This window comes from Drosophila busckii, chromosome 3R (genome assembly GCF_011750605.1).
Source record: "Drosophila busckii strain San Diego stock center, stock number 13000-0081.31 chromosome 3R, ASM1175060v1, whole genome shotgun sequence".
Classification (NCBI taxonomy): domain Eukaryota; kingdom Metazoa; phylum Arthropoda; class Insecta; order Diptera; family Drosophilidae; genus Drosophila; species Drosophila busckii.
Window position 1 is genome coordinate 1,600,349 of NC_046607.1, and position 17,851 is coordinate 1,618,199.

General features: G+C 40.7%; 1 protein-coding gene across 1 annotated transcript; it reads right to left on the reverse strand.

Annotated features, from left to right (window-relative positions):
- Positions 1 to 12,451: 12,451 nt before the first annotated feature.
- On the reverse strand, positions 12,452 to 17,565 carry LOC108604220 (indole-3-acetaldehyde oxidase). The gene is made up of 6 exons (XM_017993585.2): positions 17,444 to 17,565; positions 15,800 to 16,719; positions 15,448 to 15,681; positions 13,584 to 15,387; positions 12,900 to 13,520; positions 12,452 to 12,838 (listed from the first exon to the last, which is right to left on the reverse strand). Exons 1-6 carry the CDS (start codon positions 17,481 to 17,483, stop codon positions 12,657 to 12,659), a joined length of 3,801 nt encoding a protein of 1,266 aa, XP_017849074.1. The 5' UTR covers positions 17,484 to 17,565; the 3' UTR covers positions 12,452 to 12,656.
- Between the last annotated feature and the right edge of the window lie 286 nt (positions 17,566 to 17,851).

The following is a 17,851-nucleotide window of genomic DNA, read 5'->3' on the forward strand; positions in this document are numbered from 1 at the left end:
TGCTTTTTATTACACTTTCAATATGGGACATGACGCGACATGCTGCTAACCCCACTGCCTGCTTGTAAATTGGTTAAAAGTTAATCCGTAAATTTATGACATGCCAACAACCATTTGGTATTACGTTGCGTATACTTTTTTTTTTTTTGTATTTTAGCTACTTCTGCTCTTTTCACTTTGTGCTTTTCGTTCTTTGCTTCATGCTGTTGCATGTCTGACTAGCTAAGTGGATAATGGTAATGGCAATTGAACTTTTGAACCTGTAATTAATTATGGATACACTTTTAAAAGAAAAAGTATTTAATTTGGCTTACAGCGTTTAACTTTCGTTCTCAGAAGGACGCAACTCGCTAGTAAAGAAATTGCAAGTCAAATGATTCATAATAAAAGGAAGTGAATAAGATTTAACTTAATTCTTAATTGAGCACTAATATACCATTTTCCAAGTTCATTAAAAAAACTAAAAACCCGGAAAGTAAGAAAATAAATTAAAAATATTAAATTTTAAAATAAAATTTATCTACATATATAGTTTTTACAAGAACAACTTGATTATGACCTTAAAGATATTTAATAATTATATACATAATTTACATTTATAATTAATTACCTTTCTGGAACAAATTTATTTTATATGCTGAATGATTTACTTTATTGTTTTTTTTAAATGTTTAGTTATTACCAGTAATTCGATTATTTCCGCAAGTTAAGATTACCTTTGAAATTCGAATTTCTCCGCTTGCGCTTTACAAATATTGAACATTTCTGTGCATAGCTATATTACAGTTAAGACTTGAGGTTTGCTATAGAATCCCAAAGGATACGGTATATTCCTGCCTTCCTTGTTAATGTTGCCTCCGTATGAAGTTGAGCTTGATTGCAAAATGGTTAATGAGCTCAATGCAAGTATATGCAAAATACATATGATTTAATTATGGTAATAAGCATAGCTGCCACGGGGTGTGGCATACGAGTGGCAATGCAATTGGGAGTTGCAAAAATGCCTGCAAGTGTAAATTAGGCATTCATTGTTGGGCAATTTCAAATGTGTGTGAGAATAGAGGCAACAGCAAAAGTTGCGCTTTAAAAATATATAAAAGAAAACGAGTGGGCGCAAAAAAGTTGGGCGCGACCAACTTTTGTATACACTTTGAATACACAAGAATTCACTTATAAACACATTGACTGCGGACTGCGTTGGCAGCGATGCACCCCGCTGTCTATTCTGGAAATTGAAATGTGAATAGCACCAATGTTATTTATCCGATATTTCTGAAATTTTCAGCATCTGTCGAGAATATGACAAAGTATTATGTTTTGTTAATTATTTAAGATTTCTCTGTTGTCTATTGTGGGCGTAAATAGTTTTTTTTTTCGATTTTCCTGGTAGAACAGTCGAGACAGTCGGATATGGCTACATCGACTAAGTTTATCTTGCTGATCATCTATATACTTCATGGGGTGTGCCAAGTCTCCTTCTCCTTGTTACATTTGCACAACTTCAAAACACCCGCGCCCAATTTTTTTTTATTTAATTTCAAAGTGTGTTAAAAAAACAAACACGAGGGCTGCTTTTAAATTGCGTTTGGCTGATTTTTTAGGGGTGGCAAGCAGCTTTGGTTTTGGGCTAAGCAACCACCGCAGCATGTCAGGTTTGTTGCCACTTGTACGCGCTGTCATGGTGAATCCTCTAAGGATTTAACCCAATTTATGAATTTTTGCTTCTTTTTGCGTTTGCAATGCTGCCAAGAAAAATATTTGATTTTGCTGCTGCCCGCCGCGGCCGCTTTGCTTTGCACTTCATTTTTCATGAGGCGCAGCTAAATCAATGAGGCCACGTTGCCATGTGCCAAGTGGCAAGTGGCAAGTGGCAAGTGTCAATGTGAGTGGCAGTTTGCTGCGTGCGTACGCAATTCTGACAGTGACTGTGGCAGCGACAAGTTACCCCCCCAAAGACTTGAGCTATAATATAACGCGTATTTTTAAGCCAATGCCACGCAGTGTGGCAAGCAGCAACAGGCCTGAGTCCTGCTTGTACTGTCACCTTAACGAGCTTAATGAACAACTCATTAATCATGCGCACATTTCTCATTCATATGCGGCCAAGCAACTTTGTTGCGACAAATCAATCCCAGTACTCAAACCATGCATTTGGCCATTTGCCATCCATCCATCAATCAATCAATCAATTGCTGCTGTTTTGCATCTGACTTTGTGCGCTAAACAAAACGCAAAATATATTTATTACAACACTTGTGCGCGGCCTTAAAGCATTAGAGTTGCTTAAATACTCAATTTTGTGGCATGATTGATGTTCCTGCAGTGGCGGCCAGACAAGGCAAGTCCATTCCAGCCATTAGTGCAGGCTGTAAAACTTTTAAATGAGTGCCGAGATTGATGCACTACTATGTATTGAGCGCAGGATTAAGGACTAGGCATCAAGGCACAATTTATTATGTAGAAATAGTGGCAATTAAGATGGATTCAATGTGGCATAAATTATGAAATATATTGGCGCTTGATATGTTTAAGCAAGTGACTTAACACAGCAAAGGATTGAAATTTATGTTTTTTTTTTTTTTTTAATTTAACTTTAGCTGCTGCTTGTTCTTTCATTTCTATAGAAACCAAATCAAACCAATTCACAACCAAACGCAGCTTCGTGTACCACCCGCTCAAAAGAGGGAAGTGAAAATTGAAGAAAATGCAGAAGAAAATCAGCAGTTGAGCTTAGAGCTGATAGAGATGGAAAATATGCTTACTGTTAGTTGTGGATACTTTATTGCAATTTCAGCAGCTGCCAGTATTCACTTGACTTTTAAGGGGCGCCTGTTATCATGCCAGCTTTCCAATGACATTTAAATATTTTACACAAGCCACAAACTGTCAGCGCGAATAGTTGAGATAAATGTGGTTATAAAAAGAGCGCAGCATGTTCGACTATGCGGGTAATGGAGACGTTGAGCGAGGGCCAGAGAAGCGCTTGCTTGATAGACAGTAAGCCCAAATTAGTGACTGGGATTTTTGGCTGCATCAGCAGCCAGACTGAAAAGGAATCCACATAGAAATGGAAAATGTTGCTGATATGGCCAACGTGTTTGACATCAAAGCGCTCCTCGACTGTTTTTTGTAGGCAAATTGCTTAATTACTTGTAAACATGAATTTTGGCCGACACCTCTGTAGCTATTAATATTTCAGTCGCAAAGACTTTTTGGGTCCTAATTCATAGCTATTAACGCCTTGACGCGCGCGCTAGCTTTCAAAATATATTTAATATGCAACCACGCCCAGTACTCTTAATTTAATTAGAAGCGACAGTGTAAGCACTAGCCAGCGTGCTATGTTAATTTCGTGAACATCAAACGAATTTATATCACGTATACGGCGCGTAAGTCAAAAGTGTTTGCTCAACTTCAACTTAAAGCGACAATTTGATGTTTAGATAACACATTTTCTCTTTGTCTGCAATGCGTTATTTACAGCGCATAACACATTTAATTTCAAGTCGTTCACTGCTTTTTTAATGACACTGACGTGTCTATGCGACAAATAAAATGAAAGTCGGTTAGACAGCGGCTTGTCTGAACCTTTGGCCGTTGTCCTTTGGCATTGATTCAACTGTCCACTTTAGGGCCAATGTCTAGCCGTTTTGGCTGCAAATCCACTGTATTGATTTCAATACTATTTGTTTTTTTTTTCGATTTGTTGCTTTTAATTTCAGCGCTTCAGATAGACAACGCTCTGTGTCGCTCACCCTGGTCATCAACTTTTATTTATGATTGACATTTTGTGGGGCTTTTTGTCTGGCTTGGCAATTTTTAGTTTTGCAATTAAAATTGGTTGCTTGGCGTTGCTGCTTTGAATGAAAGCTTGAGGCATAAACAACAAATTACTTTGGCAAGTTTTGAAATTATGTTTGCAGCTTGTTTTTATTAAAACTGCTTTGGTAATTTAGCTTTAAATTTTATTTACTTTTGCAGTGCTATCTGGTGATCTGACCATTTCAAAAATTCATTTCCCTTGCTGTGTGGCAGTCTGCGCTATCTTAATCGCACTGTTAAGTGTTGGCACACTTTAAACTGCCGACAACATGATGTTGCAGCTCAGCTCTGTGTCAGCTTGCCTCAGTGTGTCTGTGTCATAAAGTAGGCAATATGTTAAGTCAACTCAAAAGCACTTTTGGTTTATGTTGCTCGAATAAAACTTTAGTGCAGACGCTGCGCTGATGTGACTTGGTCTTGGACTTGGCCTAAATGGACTAAGACAACATATGAGTCACGCCCAAGGCCACACTATGCTACACTTGACTTGAAGCTAAAATCTAATAACACTTTTAGCACAAATACATGTTAATGTGACCCCAAGGAATCACACTTTCTACACTAGACTTTCATAATTTCGTGCTGAAGCCTGCCTGCCACAAAGTTGCAGGCAACAAAAAAATATATGTATAAGACTAAGGCTGCATTATTAGCCATAGTAAAACTTTGGGGTTTCAGGTACGCAGTACCCCAAAACGTTGTACCTGCTTTATTAGATGCCAAGCGGAAGTTTGGGCAAAGGCATTTGCCTGGACTACTGTAGCTCATAAACTTTGCTTGCCACTTTGTCTGCGCATTAAAGTAAATGCCGTGAGTGCTTGCCACAACAAAAACAACAACAACAACAAGCATTATAGTTACAGCAATAACATTTTGAGCATGTTGCAAAAATACAACAAAACTTTTACTGCCAAAAATGCGCGCCAACTTGACCAAAAAAAGTGCAGACTTTTGCTTTATATACTATAAGTTATAAATATAAATACATATGCAACATTGAAAACTTTGTTTGTTTACGAAAACTTTTGCGCAGGCCAAACCCAAAAGAAAATAATAAAATGAAGCACAAAAGTTCTTATTGTTGTGAAGGTAAAAAATTTGTTAGGCATATTAAATATTATTTTTTTATCAGCACTTACAGTGGCGGAAACAAAAATAAAGACACCTAAAAAAGTAAAACATATGAAATCCAGAAATTAATTACATTTTCGAAATGAAATAAAATTAATTTAGGAAATATTGCTCACTTACTAGAAGACTGACATATCTAAAAAGCGGCCAAATTCTGTAATGAAATTTGTAATGAAATAAATAAAAATAAAATAAAATGTTTAAGTCAAACAAAAGATGTTTTACACATATCTTCCAGTTTATCTTTTGACTCATCGCCTTAAGCTATTTCTTATTGATTTTTTTTTTTATTAACTTTCACTCGCACTCTACGATCTAACGAATCATTAATTTTGTAATAACTAGAATATAATAGTGTCTGCATTGCGCTGGCCGCCACTGTATAATTTCCAGCAGCTGTTGATGCGTAAAAGCCATTTATAATTAACTTGCGCTCCCTTACTGCGACTGTAGATTTTATAGACGCCAATTTAAACCTCAGACCAAACATTTAATTGCCAATATGTAAATATATGCAGTGCTTCATTATCAGAAGTGACCAATGCATGCACTTCAATGGAGTACCACGAACATATCATGGCCGTCAAAGTAAAGTTGGCAGCACGTTAACATTGCCATTTTTTATGTTAATTAAATTCACCATTAAGTGCTGTCATAATTCCACTGCGGCAACTTGTTATTAAAGTGGGAACAAGCTAATTGCCAAGCAACAGTTAACCTAATAGGTTACTCGAAACCCAAAAAACAAACAAAGCAAAGTATATCAATGTGCGCCGGTATTGGTATTGTAATCGAAACCAAAATCAGGTGCTTAGCAGCAATATACTATAGTTAGAGTTATTTATATAGCGTTGCCAAATAGCCGCAGGTTGTTAGGAAGCGTATGAGGAACTTACAGATGGCTGCGTCACCTGGCAACCGCGCTGCACTAATGAGACATCAAAGCAACAAGCAATCTGTAACGTTTCAGGTTACATCGAGGGTATGCTTAGGTTTGTTTGCTAAATGAGCTATAAAAACAATATACTCTGGCCTTGAGCATCTTTAAAAACCGAATCTGCTGCGTTGCATACTTTTTTGGGCTCGTTTAAAGCTTTATGTGTGTGCAACAAATGAAAAAATAATTCAGACGCACACTTTTCCCACTCTGTAGCTATAGCTATAGCTATAGTCGTAGCTTCCCAGTGGAAATGCGTATGCATTTATTTATTTTAATTCCGCCACAACACTTCCGTTGCACAATCAATGCACAACACTGTGCATGCCGTGTATGCCATAAGAGCATGTCTGTATGTATTCACATACATACATATATATATTTGTAATATATTAAGCCTGGCAAGCAAGCCAGCAATCGCTGATCACTTTTTCGCACACAACAGCACAAAAACAATAACTGCAAATGATGATGACGACAGTGAGCCTACTGCTATTGTTGCTGCTGCTGGTGTTGCTGCTGCTGATGGTGATGATGATGATGGCCAGACATCGTCACACCCAGCAGACATTATTATGGCCGCTGGGCTACGCCCCACGGCCACTCCGCCGCAGACACGAAATGCATTAAATATTCACAATTTACAGATTATTTTTAACATTTTTAAATACACACATGCCTTGTGGCATTGGCCTGAGGTTGGACTCCAAAAGGATCACCAAATGCGACCAGCAGCGGAAGCAGCAGCAACAACCAAACGGAAGTTGTATGCACTCACATGGATTCGATATGACAGTGTGTATGTGTAAATATGCAAAATCAGAAACTGGCAACAAATGCATATAATTAATGCTGAACATTTTGCGTGTTAACTCTACACTTGCTTGCGTGCTTTGGATTCTTAAATCACATAAATTAAATATAAATCACATAAAGAGCATCAGAATACTGCTCGTGATCAGCAGCAGCGCTGCTTACATAGCCTAGAGAGACAACGACCAAGCGGTCTCAAAAGCTCAAAAAACATAATGTAGAATGAATGTAAATAGTTAAGCATTTAATGTACTTGTCTTAAACTTTCTTGTGGACAAGGTTCCGAGAAAATCCTTATATTTGAAAATATTGTATGCTTAATCTGCAAAAGGACAAAATCAGTTATAGAAGTAGCTTTTGCCTGTTACCACTTTTTTGAATTTGTGCCAAGGCGCTGTTCCATTTATTTGAAAGAGCGTTCTATAATTTGTGAAAATTTTTTCAAATATTAACAAGTGATTTCAGTATTTATAATACGCAGCTTTGTAAATAAATAATCCACGCCAGCAAAGTTGCTGCGAAAACAGAAGCACAGCTTGAGGCAAAGCTGATTGCCCTAACTTTTATTTGTAATTGGAATTGCTATTGTTGTTGTTATTGTAGTGATTGTTATTATGCGCTGCACTTTAATTATACACTTGCGGTCATTTAAAATTATTTGGCTCAAGTTGTGGGCCACAGCAGCTGCCACAAATCGCATGGCCACAGCTGGCTGCCCCACCCCCGTGGCTGTTGCACTCGTTACGCTTTGGCGCTTATCTGCCAAATGAATAAAAGCAAAGAAATGAGAATACCAAATGAAAATGGCAAAGTTAACACTTGTTAAACTTTCAACGAGAGGGGTCGCTAGAGATGCTGTTGCTGCTGCTGCTGCTGATGTTGCAGCTGATGCTTACATTTTGTTGTTGTTTGTAAAATTTTGTAAATTATACGAGCGTAAGAAAACAAAGTTGCCAAGTGCCTGGCGAATAATTAGCTCCAAATAACCATGGGGCATAAGTTCAAGTGCAACAATGTGCAACAAAGTTGCCACGCCAAGACAAATCAAAAACTAGTTCACAATGTTGCTCACTCAACTTCTGAGCAACTGTAATGCAATACGACTTCGAGTATCTGAGCGTCGCTTAAACATGTTGCCTGCCTGCCTGCTAGATGTTGCTCAACGCAATTGACAGCAAATGCAAAGGCGCTTGGCATGCGCTGCATGTTGCCCAGCTGCAACAGAAAGAGAGAGAGACAAGTAGAGAGAGAGAAAGAGAGAGACAGAGCGAGACAGCAATCGCCAGGCAGACAAACCCAAACGCATAAATTGTTTATAGTTTTTCTTTACAGAACTTTTGCCAAGTGGGCGCTCTCTGCCCCCTCTGATGCGTGCAACATTTAAAAACGTGGTGTTGCATCTCCTGTTGACGCTCTGTCGCTGCTGCGTTGGCGTTGATGTTGCCGACACGTCGCTGCCGTTGACAAATGCTTTAACCACATGCGCGCGCTGTTAACTAAATGCACTGGCCCTGACGTTATGGCCTCTCCTGGCCAGCGTGCAGCTGGCAACTGACACTTGCTTTGTATATCTACCTACCTCAATGCCACACAATCAATGCAAATTCACAACAAATTGCATGTTATGCACTTCTTGTAGTTAAGGTGTTAAGGTTTTTTTCACCAATCTGGTCTATCAGATTGGGTTGGCTAGGATATTCCTAAAATTTAATATTTATTCTTTTTCAAACAAATTTTAAATTTAAAATATTTATGTATAAGTACCTTATTTTATATCCGGTTTTTTTTTTATTATTATTCATTTCATATTGACTATGCACTGTCGCTAAAAAAGAAAATTTTCACAAGTAAAGAAAATAAGGATATTTAACAAGTGAAGGACCTGTACAATGAAGAAGTATTTAACATAAATACATTAAATTAAATAAAAAACTTCTATTACTCAGTCTTTGATCAGATACAAAATGTTTTTAGAAAAACCTGAAGAACCTAATCAGGTCTAGGTTAGAATAAGCTATGAATGATTTTTTGTTCTTTAGGAAAAGATTTAGTTTTCTTTGTTGAAAGTAAGCTACTATAGGAACAGGATCAAAAAATTGATAATGTAAACAAATCCTAAAATTATAAGAACTAGAGTAAGTTGAGTGTATGCAATATTCGCATTCATGTTAATTTGGTTGTTGCTGTTTTTATTGTCATTTGGCACACCATGCTGATTTATTTGACAGTTTTTTTTTATGAATATCGCTGTGGCAGGCCAATCTATAGCTTGCTTATAAAAATGAGCATAGTATACGATTGACATATAAATATCTGTGCGTGTATGTGTGAGGATACCAAGGCACGTGCTTAAAGTTGTGCATTAGATGTTAACTGATAGCAAAGGGAAGTAATCTAATTGAATGGCATAGCCTAGACGTGCCTTTAAATATATGTATGTACGTATATGTATATGTATGTCTGCCATTAACTGGCTAACTGTACGTGTGAATCATGCCACCTAAAGTTCTTGGTTAACCACCAAATGGCAGCAACGCTGTTACTGTATCTGCCTCGAGGCAGCTTTGAGTCTGCGGCTGTCAAATTAAATTAATAAACACAACAATTGGCACTGGGCTCTGTCCTTGTTCTGTTGCTGTTTGCTCTCCCACACTCCCTTCTCTCTCTTTCGCTTCGCTTCTCTCAAGTTCTGTGCACCAACTGTCCACTCACACGCTGCTGAAAAGCGGAGGCAGAGCAGCAGACAGCAATCGTAAATGAAATTTTTTATCAAAATTGAGTTTGTTTTTATTTTTTTGCTGGCAAGGGCAAGCGCTCAACTTTTGGCTGTGTGTGAGTGAGAGTGGAAAGTCCGCTCCTGCAATGCCTGTGTATTAATTACAACATAGCCGGCGGTGTGACCGCTCAAAAAGTTTTACCATAATTGATTTCATTTTCATGCTGAGCGGATTGCAAGTTGAAAAGGGAGAGCAGAGTGTACTGCCGACAGTCTGAGTAGTCTTGGCAATAAGTTGATTTAAGAATTGTCGCAATCAACAGTTGAATTTCTGCAACTGACGGCGGCTACTCTAAATAAAACAAAACTTGCAGCTTGTTGGTTAATTTTTAATATTTCGCACAGCAATATGCCCAATTTACGCGCTGGATTAAAGGGTATGAGCAAATGGTTTCATTATTTTGTTATTTTTTAGTCCTGCGGCAGTGCGTTTGACTGCTTATTCCTTTTTTCACAGATTGAGTCACGCCTGCTGTCACTGCCTGCCCCTTGGACTTGCAACCCCACTGTCTATCAGTTGCATGCAGCAGCGCTTTCGGCTGTGACTTTGCATTTATCGTTTTTTCTTTGCGTGCTGAAGAGTTTGCATTGTGCGAATATTGCGAATCTTTTTAATTAACAATAAACTGACGAAATCTTGTATCGTTTGAGACTTATTTTTATTAAGCCACACTTCACAAATTGATTACTCTCTTGCAAATATGAATGTTTGCTCTCAGCATTAAGCTTTTAATGGATTAAGCAATGTTGTACACATTTAAATAAAAGCAACTTTAAAACTATTTAGTGCCCACTGCAATACAGTTTGGAGCTAAAGTATACACACATGCTAACTGCATATGTTTTATGTATTTGGCGCACGATTTGAAGTTTGTCTGGAAGACGTTCGCTGCGGCGTAAAATTCAACAACGGGCACATGCGGCGCCTGTAAATTATGTTGCCCACAGGATATGCGCCAGACACACACACACACATACACATACACGCACATTTGAAAGGCAACAATCAACGAGAAATTCAACTAAAATGATGTACTTAATTTTGGTTTTTCTATTTAATAAACTGCATGCAAAGGACTGCGCTCGATGTGCAAATGCAAAATGCATGACTAAAAAGGACCTAGCTGCGAGTTAAGCACCGAAAATGAAATCCTTGCCTGTGCAAAGGAGTAACAACTGCACCGCAGGACGTCTAGACGTTGTTGCTATTGCAGCTGCCTCGCTCTGCTGCTGCTGCTCCACTCGACAGCGATAAGCATACGCCTGGCGCGGCATTATTATAATACGTGTGCCATTATCCTAGGCTACGCCGGCGATAAATCACACCAGGACATCTTTGTGTGTGTGTGTGTGTGTGTGTGTGTGTGTGTGTGTGTCAGACGCAGTCATCTAGTTGAGCCAAAATGGAGCAGCAGACGGTTTGTGGCCCTATCAGAGGCACTGCATCGCGCACACGCTCATAAAATGTTGCGCCCGGCGCCCCCAGACGACAAATTTGCTTAGAATTTGAAATGCATGGCACAGACAAAGCCAGACAGTGGCCGGACAGCAGCCCAGCAGCTAAGAGCAGCCCAAAAAGAATATTGTGTAGCACGGACTGCAGCTATGCAAAAGCGAGCGCCAGTTGGAACGCTCTCAAGCGCGCAATATTATTACACAGTTGCAAGTTCAAGTTCAGGGGGAGCCATGGTGAATGTGTATGAAATGGAAACCTCTATTTGGATGAATGCGAAGACCCCAATGTCAAGCATAAAAGAGGAAAAATCAACTTAATCCTTAAGTTGAAAACTATGTAACTAAGTTGCGCAACAAAATGCAAAATGAAACATAAATTATTTTTCGCATATTGTTGGATACATGAAATTATAGTTTTAGCTTAAAAGTAAAATAGATTTACATTTAAAAGAAAATATTGAAAAACGACTATTACGTTTGAGTTTTACGGTGACTACAATATTCTAACATTGCATTATATATGTGCCGCATCTACTGATCCCACAGCACAGTTAGAAGCCCATGTGCGATGACATTATGTGTGGAATTGTCTGCCTTGCAAACGAGACTGCTGATGAGCGTTCAGACGCTCATAAACAAACGCGACTAAAGTTGGACAGCAGACAGCTAGGGACGCAGTGAAAGGCAGAGGGATAGATAGATAGTGACTGGTCTAATGTGCTAGGCGTGGCTTTGCATTTATTCGTGTGTAAAATTTTAATTGAAATATATATATATATATATATTTAAGCAGCGCTGCCAGCAAATGTCGCTCTGCATCTCGCTGTATTGCTGTAAACTGTAACTGTATCTCACAGATACGCGCCGCGTGCGCGTGTGTCGCTAATGTTTTCATTTGCATGCGGACAGCAACCAGAGCCGGAAGCGTGTTTATATGCAAATGCATCCTGTGATTATCGAGACTGGACCGTCTGTCTCTGGCTCTGCTTGTTCTCGGCTGCATTTGCTATTTGTTTTCCTTGTTTTTTGTTGCTTCTACGCTGATTTTATGCTGTCATTTATCTCGTTTTCCGTCGCGCTTTTCCATGGTCTAGACGTGCCAGACCCAAGGCTACAGTTAGCGCTGCTTAAAGTTGTTTAAAGTCTCTCCCAAAAATAACTGAAATTCAATAAAAATTGTCATTAGAATTGTGCTCATTAAGAACACAGTTGGTCATACACAAATAAATAAAAGGCCCATTAGTGCTGCCAGAGCTACTAGGCCGCCAACCCCCGCCGCTGAGCCACAGGATTCACTTAACGCTTCGTGTGGCATACAATTTCTTAACAAAAAAAATAATGTATTTTAAAATTAATGAAGAGCTTGCGTCGATGGCATGGGGGTGCAACGTTGGTGTTGAGGTGTTAAGCAGTACAAAAACAAAAAACAAAAAAATGCGCAAGCAGAATGGAAATAGCTTAAGGCTGGCCAAGCTGTTGACCCAGGCCAGCGGCGTTCGCAATGAATGTCATTTGGATTTGCCTTGGATAAGTTTCTAATTTATTGTGCATAAAAAACAAAATAAGGTGTGTGCTACACAGGCAAACACATACTTCAATATGCATTTTATATTAGCTTATCGGCGCGTACCCATCGGCGCTTTTGCGGCCACGTGGCGTATCTCTTGCGCTTTCTTGGTCTTGGAGTTGGTCTTCAGTGGTGGGTTCAACGAGGCATGTCCCTTAGCTTAACCTAAGCTGACTGGCCTCTGTGCCAGCATGCAGCACCAGCAGCTCGGGTGTCATTGGCGCATTCAGCGTTACCCAGGACTTGGGTACACCAGCGTCGTCACGCGCCGCCTGTAGCGCTTGCTGCAAGGCAAACGCCACCGAAACGGCCGTGCAAATGGCGGGCTCTCCAGTAGCTGCTCGAAATTTAAAACAAACAATTAACACAAAGTCTTTACTTGAGCTTCAGACACCTACCCTTGGATCTCATGAAGCCCGCCTTGTTGGGGCTCTTAGGCAGCAGCTCGATGCGGAAATCAATGGGTATATCCTTGGCACCAGGTGGCTTGTAGTTCCAAGTGCGATTCGTAAGGCATTCGCCTGTGACAGGATCAACGACAATCTGTTCACTTGTCCAGTATCCCAAGCCCATCATGAAAGCTCCCTCGATCTGACCAATATCCACATTGGGGTTCAAGCTCTCGCCAGTATCCTCCAATAAATCCACGCGCGTGATCAGATAGTTGCCTGTTAGCACATCCATTTCAACCTCCGTCAAGGACAAAGCACACACAGAGTATGGTTCCATGTCGTCTTGCTTGCACTGATCACTGGCTATCAAATTCACCTTGCGATTATAAGCCTCATTGATGAGTTGCTGCCAGTTCGCAGGTTTAATTTCCTCTTTGACAGGCGCCAGGCGTAGGTTCAGTGTTTCGCAGGCCTTGCGCACAGCATAGCAAACCGCCTCGCTGCCTATGGAGCCCCCAGTGACCATTGAGTTGGCACCATTGATGGTATCACTTGCCTCTATGCGTATCTGATCCAATGGAATCTCCAGTATATGGGCAGCTACTTGAGCAATCTTGGTGTTCATGCCTGGCAGTAATAAAGAAATTTGGTCAAATTTTCAGTCGACCTTTGGTAAATGGCAAAACTTACCTTGACCCATTTCAATGCCCCCATGGGCAACGACAACAGTACCGTCGCCATGATAAATAGCGACCGTAGCTGGAAACTGTCCAAAGTAACCCATTTGATATTCCAATATAGACAAGCCCAGGCCGCGCTTGCGCCAGCGATGTTCCTTGTTAAAGCTCAAGATCTCAGCGCGGCGTTCTTTATATAACGTGTTCTCTAAGAATCTGGGCATCATCTCACCCATTTTGTGCTGCGGCAGCAAATTTGCATAGCGCACATCCGCCGGATCAAGGTCAGCTTCAAAGGCAATATGCTCTATTATGTTTTCGATCAAAGCAACTCCCTCTACAGAGCCTGGAGCACGACAGGAGGTGCTGCTTGGTGAATCCGACATTACCATGTAGCCATCAAGCTTAAAGTTATCGCTGAACTCGTAACAGTTCTTGGACAACATTGTGGTATGACCCATTGGCGACATTTTCTCCATATAACCCGCATCCTCATAGAATCGACTGTTTATGCCCACAATTCTGCCATTCGACTTGGCAAAGAAGTCATAGTCCAAATGGAAAGCCCAGCGTTTGCCCGTCGAAGTCATAATAGATTCCAACGACTGCACAAAGCGCACTGTTCGTCGCAGCTTCTGAGCGGCTAATGCAGCGGCTGTTGCAACTAGATTGCCACATTCACCCTTGCCGCCATATCCGCCGCCAATGCGTCGCGTCTTCACCTGCACCTCGTTATTCTTCAAGTTGAGCATTTTAGATATAACATCCTGCGTCAAGTCCATCCACTGAGTGGCTGCATACACTTGCAGTCCACCCTCAAAAGGTATCGCTACTGTCGTATGCGGCTCCAGGAAGTAATGATACTGCAAGCCCATATCCAACTGACCACTGGACGATATCTGAAAATCTTCCTTTAAGTCCAAAACATCGATCAATGACTTTACCGGTTGCTTGATGCGGTCGCCAGAGGCAGCTGATGCCAAGACATGCTTCATGCTGGGCAGCACCTGCTCTGCACCTCCCTCGTAGCTCAGGTCTACCAATTCCGCAGCACGATTCGCCAGAGCGTTCGAAGTGGCTAGTATCATACCGATTGGCTGCTGGTAGAACTGAATACGACCCGTGGCAAACAATTGTTGAGGCATGGGAAAAAAGAAGGCGTCTTTTGTCGCAGCAGTCACATCGTTGGGTCCAGGTATATCCTTTGCATCCAAATATGCCACCACACCATCCAGAGCCATAGCAGCCGATATGTCCACTTTGGTGACCACTGCACCAATTCGTTTCGCAGTCACAAACGCTGCCCACAGCTGATTGTGTTGCGTGGGAAGATCGTTGGCATAAGTAGCCTCACCAGCACATTGAATGAGACCCTCGTGCTTATCCGTTGGTTTCGTCACCGGGTAATGCTGTGAAAATGTCTCAAAGCTCTGCTTTCCACTAGAAACTGGACGTTGTAGCAGCAGACCTCCCGTTTCATGCTTCTTCGCGACTGTCTTTTGACGTTGAGTCGCCGCCTTCAGAAGGAACTTGTAGAACAAGCCGCAGGCCAGCTTGCGTCTATAGGCAGGCGAAGCGTCAGGTAGCACTTCATCAGGCTGAAGAATGGATTCCAGATTGCTAAAAGCCCGCTCTAGCAAAGAATTCTCAAAGGGATTGCTGCCAATCAGCAGCTTCTCAATAGAAGATGCGTGCACAAAGTCCGGTCGAATACCACCAAAGCAAACGCGGGCACTTTTCACCTGAGAGTTGGCATCCATCTCGACCAGGAATCCAGCGTTGACATAGGCGTGAGCATTCTGAGCACGTGGCATGATCTAGAAATAAATAAATATAAATAAATAATGATCAATTTCGTAGTCAAATTGAGAACCAACCTTATAGGAATCGAAAATGAATTCCTCCTTGGAATAAGCTGGAAGAATAAATCCACGAATAAGCTTGCCCTGCATGTTGAGTTTCAAATAGCTGTCTAAGCTGATGGCTTCCTGCTTTGATGCCGACTCTTGAACGATCACCTTTGCATTCAAAGCCTCCATCACAATGTAGACATCTGAGGGGAACTCGGGATGTGCATGCTTGATCGACAAGTTGCCTGCCAAGGTGCCCGCCTGAGTTGCATGTAACAGAAATGAAAAACATTGATAAGCATAGGTTCAATAGATAAGAATAGATAGATACACTTGTTATCAAGTAATAAAGAGATTAGTGGACACCTCACTGACTTACATTGCGTACTGGCACATTGGCAATCCAGTCCAGGTGCAACCACACCTGTGATAGATACTCAAAGCCAGCAGTCTTCTCGAACTTGCGACATATGTCCATGGTCTCAGTGAGACTCAGGTTACCGCCCAAAGACAAGGCATTATCCTTCAAGCTGTAGCCTCTCAACTCCCCCACAGCACGCACATCGATAAAGGCCTTAATATCCGCACTGCGTCTGTAAATGCCATGAGCCGTATTGCCAGCTACAAGCATGTAAGGCAGCTGCTCTTTTTCAGCCTGCTGGAGTGCCTCAAAGAGCGTAGATATTGTCTGTGGCCAATACCAGCGACTGCCATCGGAATAGAGTTGAACATTCTTCGGCTGCTTCTTGCAGCTGCCAGCACAAAGTTCACCGGTCTTGGGGCACGTTTTATTGCTTAAGTCCTCGATATCTGCACATTCCGCCGGCACTTGGATGTTGCTGTCCACGGCGAAGGACTTCATGGCGTCCAGTATGGGCCGGTAGCCGGTGCAGCGACAGATGTTGCCGCCAAACGAATTCTCCACCTCGGCCATTGTCACCTTGCCGCCCGTAGACTTAAGCAGTGCATACATATTCATAACGAATCCCGGCGAGCAGTAGCCGCATTGGGTGCCGTTCATCTTGGTGAGGCGTTGCTGGATCGCATGATAGCCCTTGCGCTTGTTACCCAATCCCTCCGTGGTGGTTACTTCTAATCCCAAACAGGTATTGAGGAGTGTTAGGCAAGAGTTGACCGCCCAGGTGCAAAGCTCGCCGGTCACCGGATGAATGCCGCTCAAGGCGCAGACGCAGACACCGCAACCGCCTTCTTGGCACATGAATTTGGTGCCCGTAAGTCCAGCATGCTCTCGTATAAAAGTATTCAAGCTTATGTCGGCCGGTAGAGTTGCCAAGTTAACTAAATAATATAAAATAGACGATTGCTTATTGCTTAGTGTTGTTATTTAACTTAAAAAGCATTTAAGAGTCTGATAAGAAAATATTTTAAATATTGTTATAACTGTTAACAAATGTGTACATACTCGTAAATCCCTTTTACCTTTGACTAGCCAACTATGCAGTTAATAAAGATAATATAAAAGCTCTTTAAGTTATTAGCAACTACGACTTGTCTTAAAAGGTATTATAAATAGAGTGTTATCAGTAAATTTGGTTGCAACACGTCAGCTTTAAAAATTTGTCTGAGAAAAGATGTACATTAAATTTATTAAATTATTTGTAAATGAAGATTTGCTTATTAATAAATTTAAGTTTGGTCTAACATAAGGGTTACCGTTTTTATTTATGTAAACAATCGGAGAACTATAAAAGTTGTGCTCTAACATTCTCATTCATTCTTCAGTCATTTAAGTCGCTTTTAAATGAATTCTACTCAAGTAAACCAAATAAAGTTTTAAGCACGCAAAAAATAGAAAGCTTTTAATGAATGCAATTTTTACTCTAGGAACCAAACACACTACGTACATATATGTGTTTTTATCAGTAAGCACCTTGTAGGCATTCCAAGCATGAGCAACGTAATCTATATACTTATATATGTATATGTACATATTTTAATAGGCTACGCTTTAATAAAACACATATATGTATGTTTGAAAATATATAGCTGGTTATGTACTTACCTTCATAGCTATCACCATTTATAGTTATACTTCCAGACATTTCTTTAATTGTTTTATACTATAGTTTACAAAAGCACTTAAACTATTCAACAAGTGTTTTCATGAATGCAATTACTTCCCATGCGCAACGCAAAATGCTTTGATGTAGACTGTAGTCTGAGGCTGAAAGCTTCGCACATTTATAGCCCGACATACGTCGCACGCTTTTCTAATCTCTCGCTCTCCGTCTTCGTCTGATGAACTCTTCACACTACAGTTCATTTTTGCTTATAATCTTGTTCATTTTGAGTTCGTCTCACGTTCTCTTGTTAGTTTGTTCTCTGTTTATATTTTTTGGAGCCGGTTAAAATGTTTAATGAAAGTGAGCTTATTTATACACTAGTGTGCATAATTTGTATACTTAATATA

Bases quoted from the DNA above. Each gene is read 5' to 3' on its own strand.
- LOC108604220 (XM_017993585.2), bottom strand. From the start codon at position 17,483: ATGTCTGGAAGTATAACTATAAATGGTGATAGCTATGAAG. The intron at 15,682-15,799 runs GTAAGTCAGTGA...CATGCAACTCAG, and splicing joins CCAATGTGCCAGTACGCAAT to GCGGGCACCTTGGCAGGCAA. The intron at 13,521-13,583 runs GTAAGTTTTGCC...TATTACTGCCAG, and splicing joins GGGCATTGAAATGGGTCAAG to GCATGAACACCAAGATTGCT.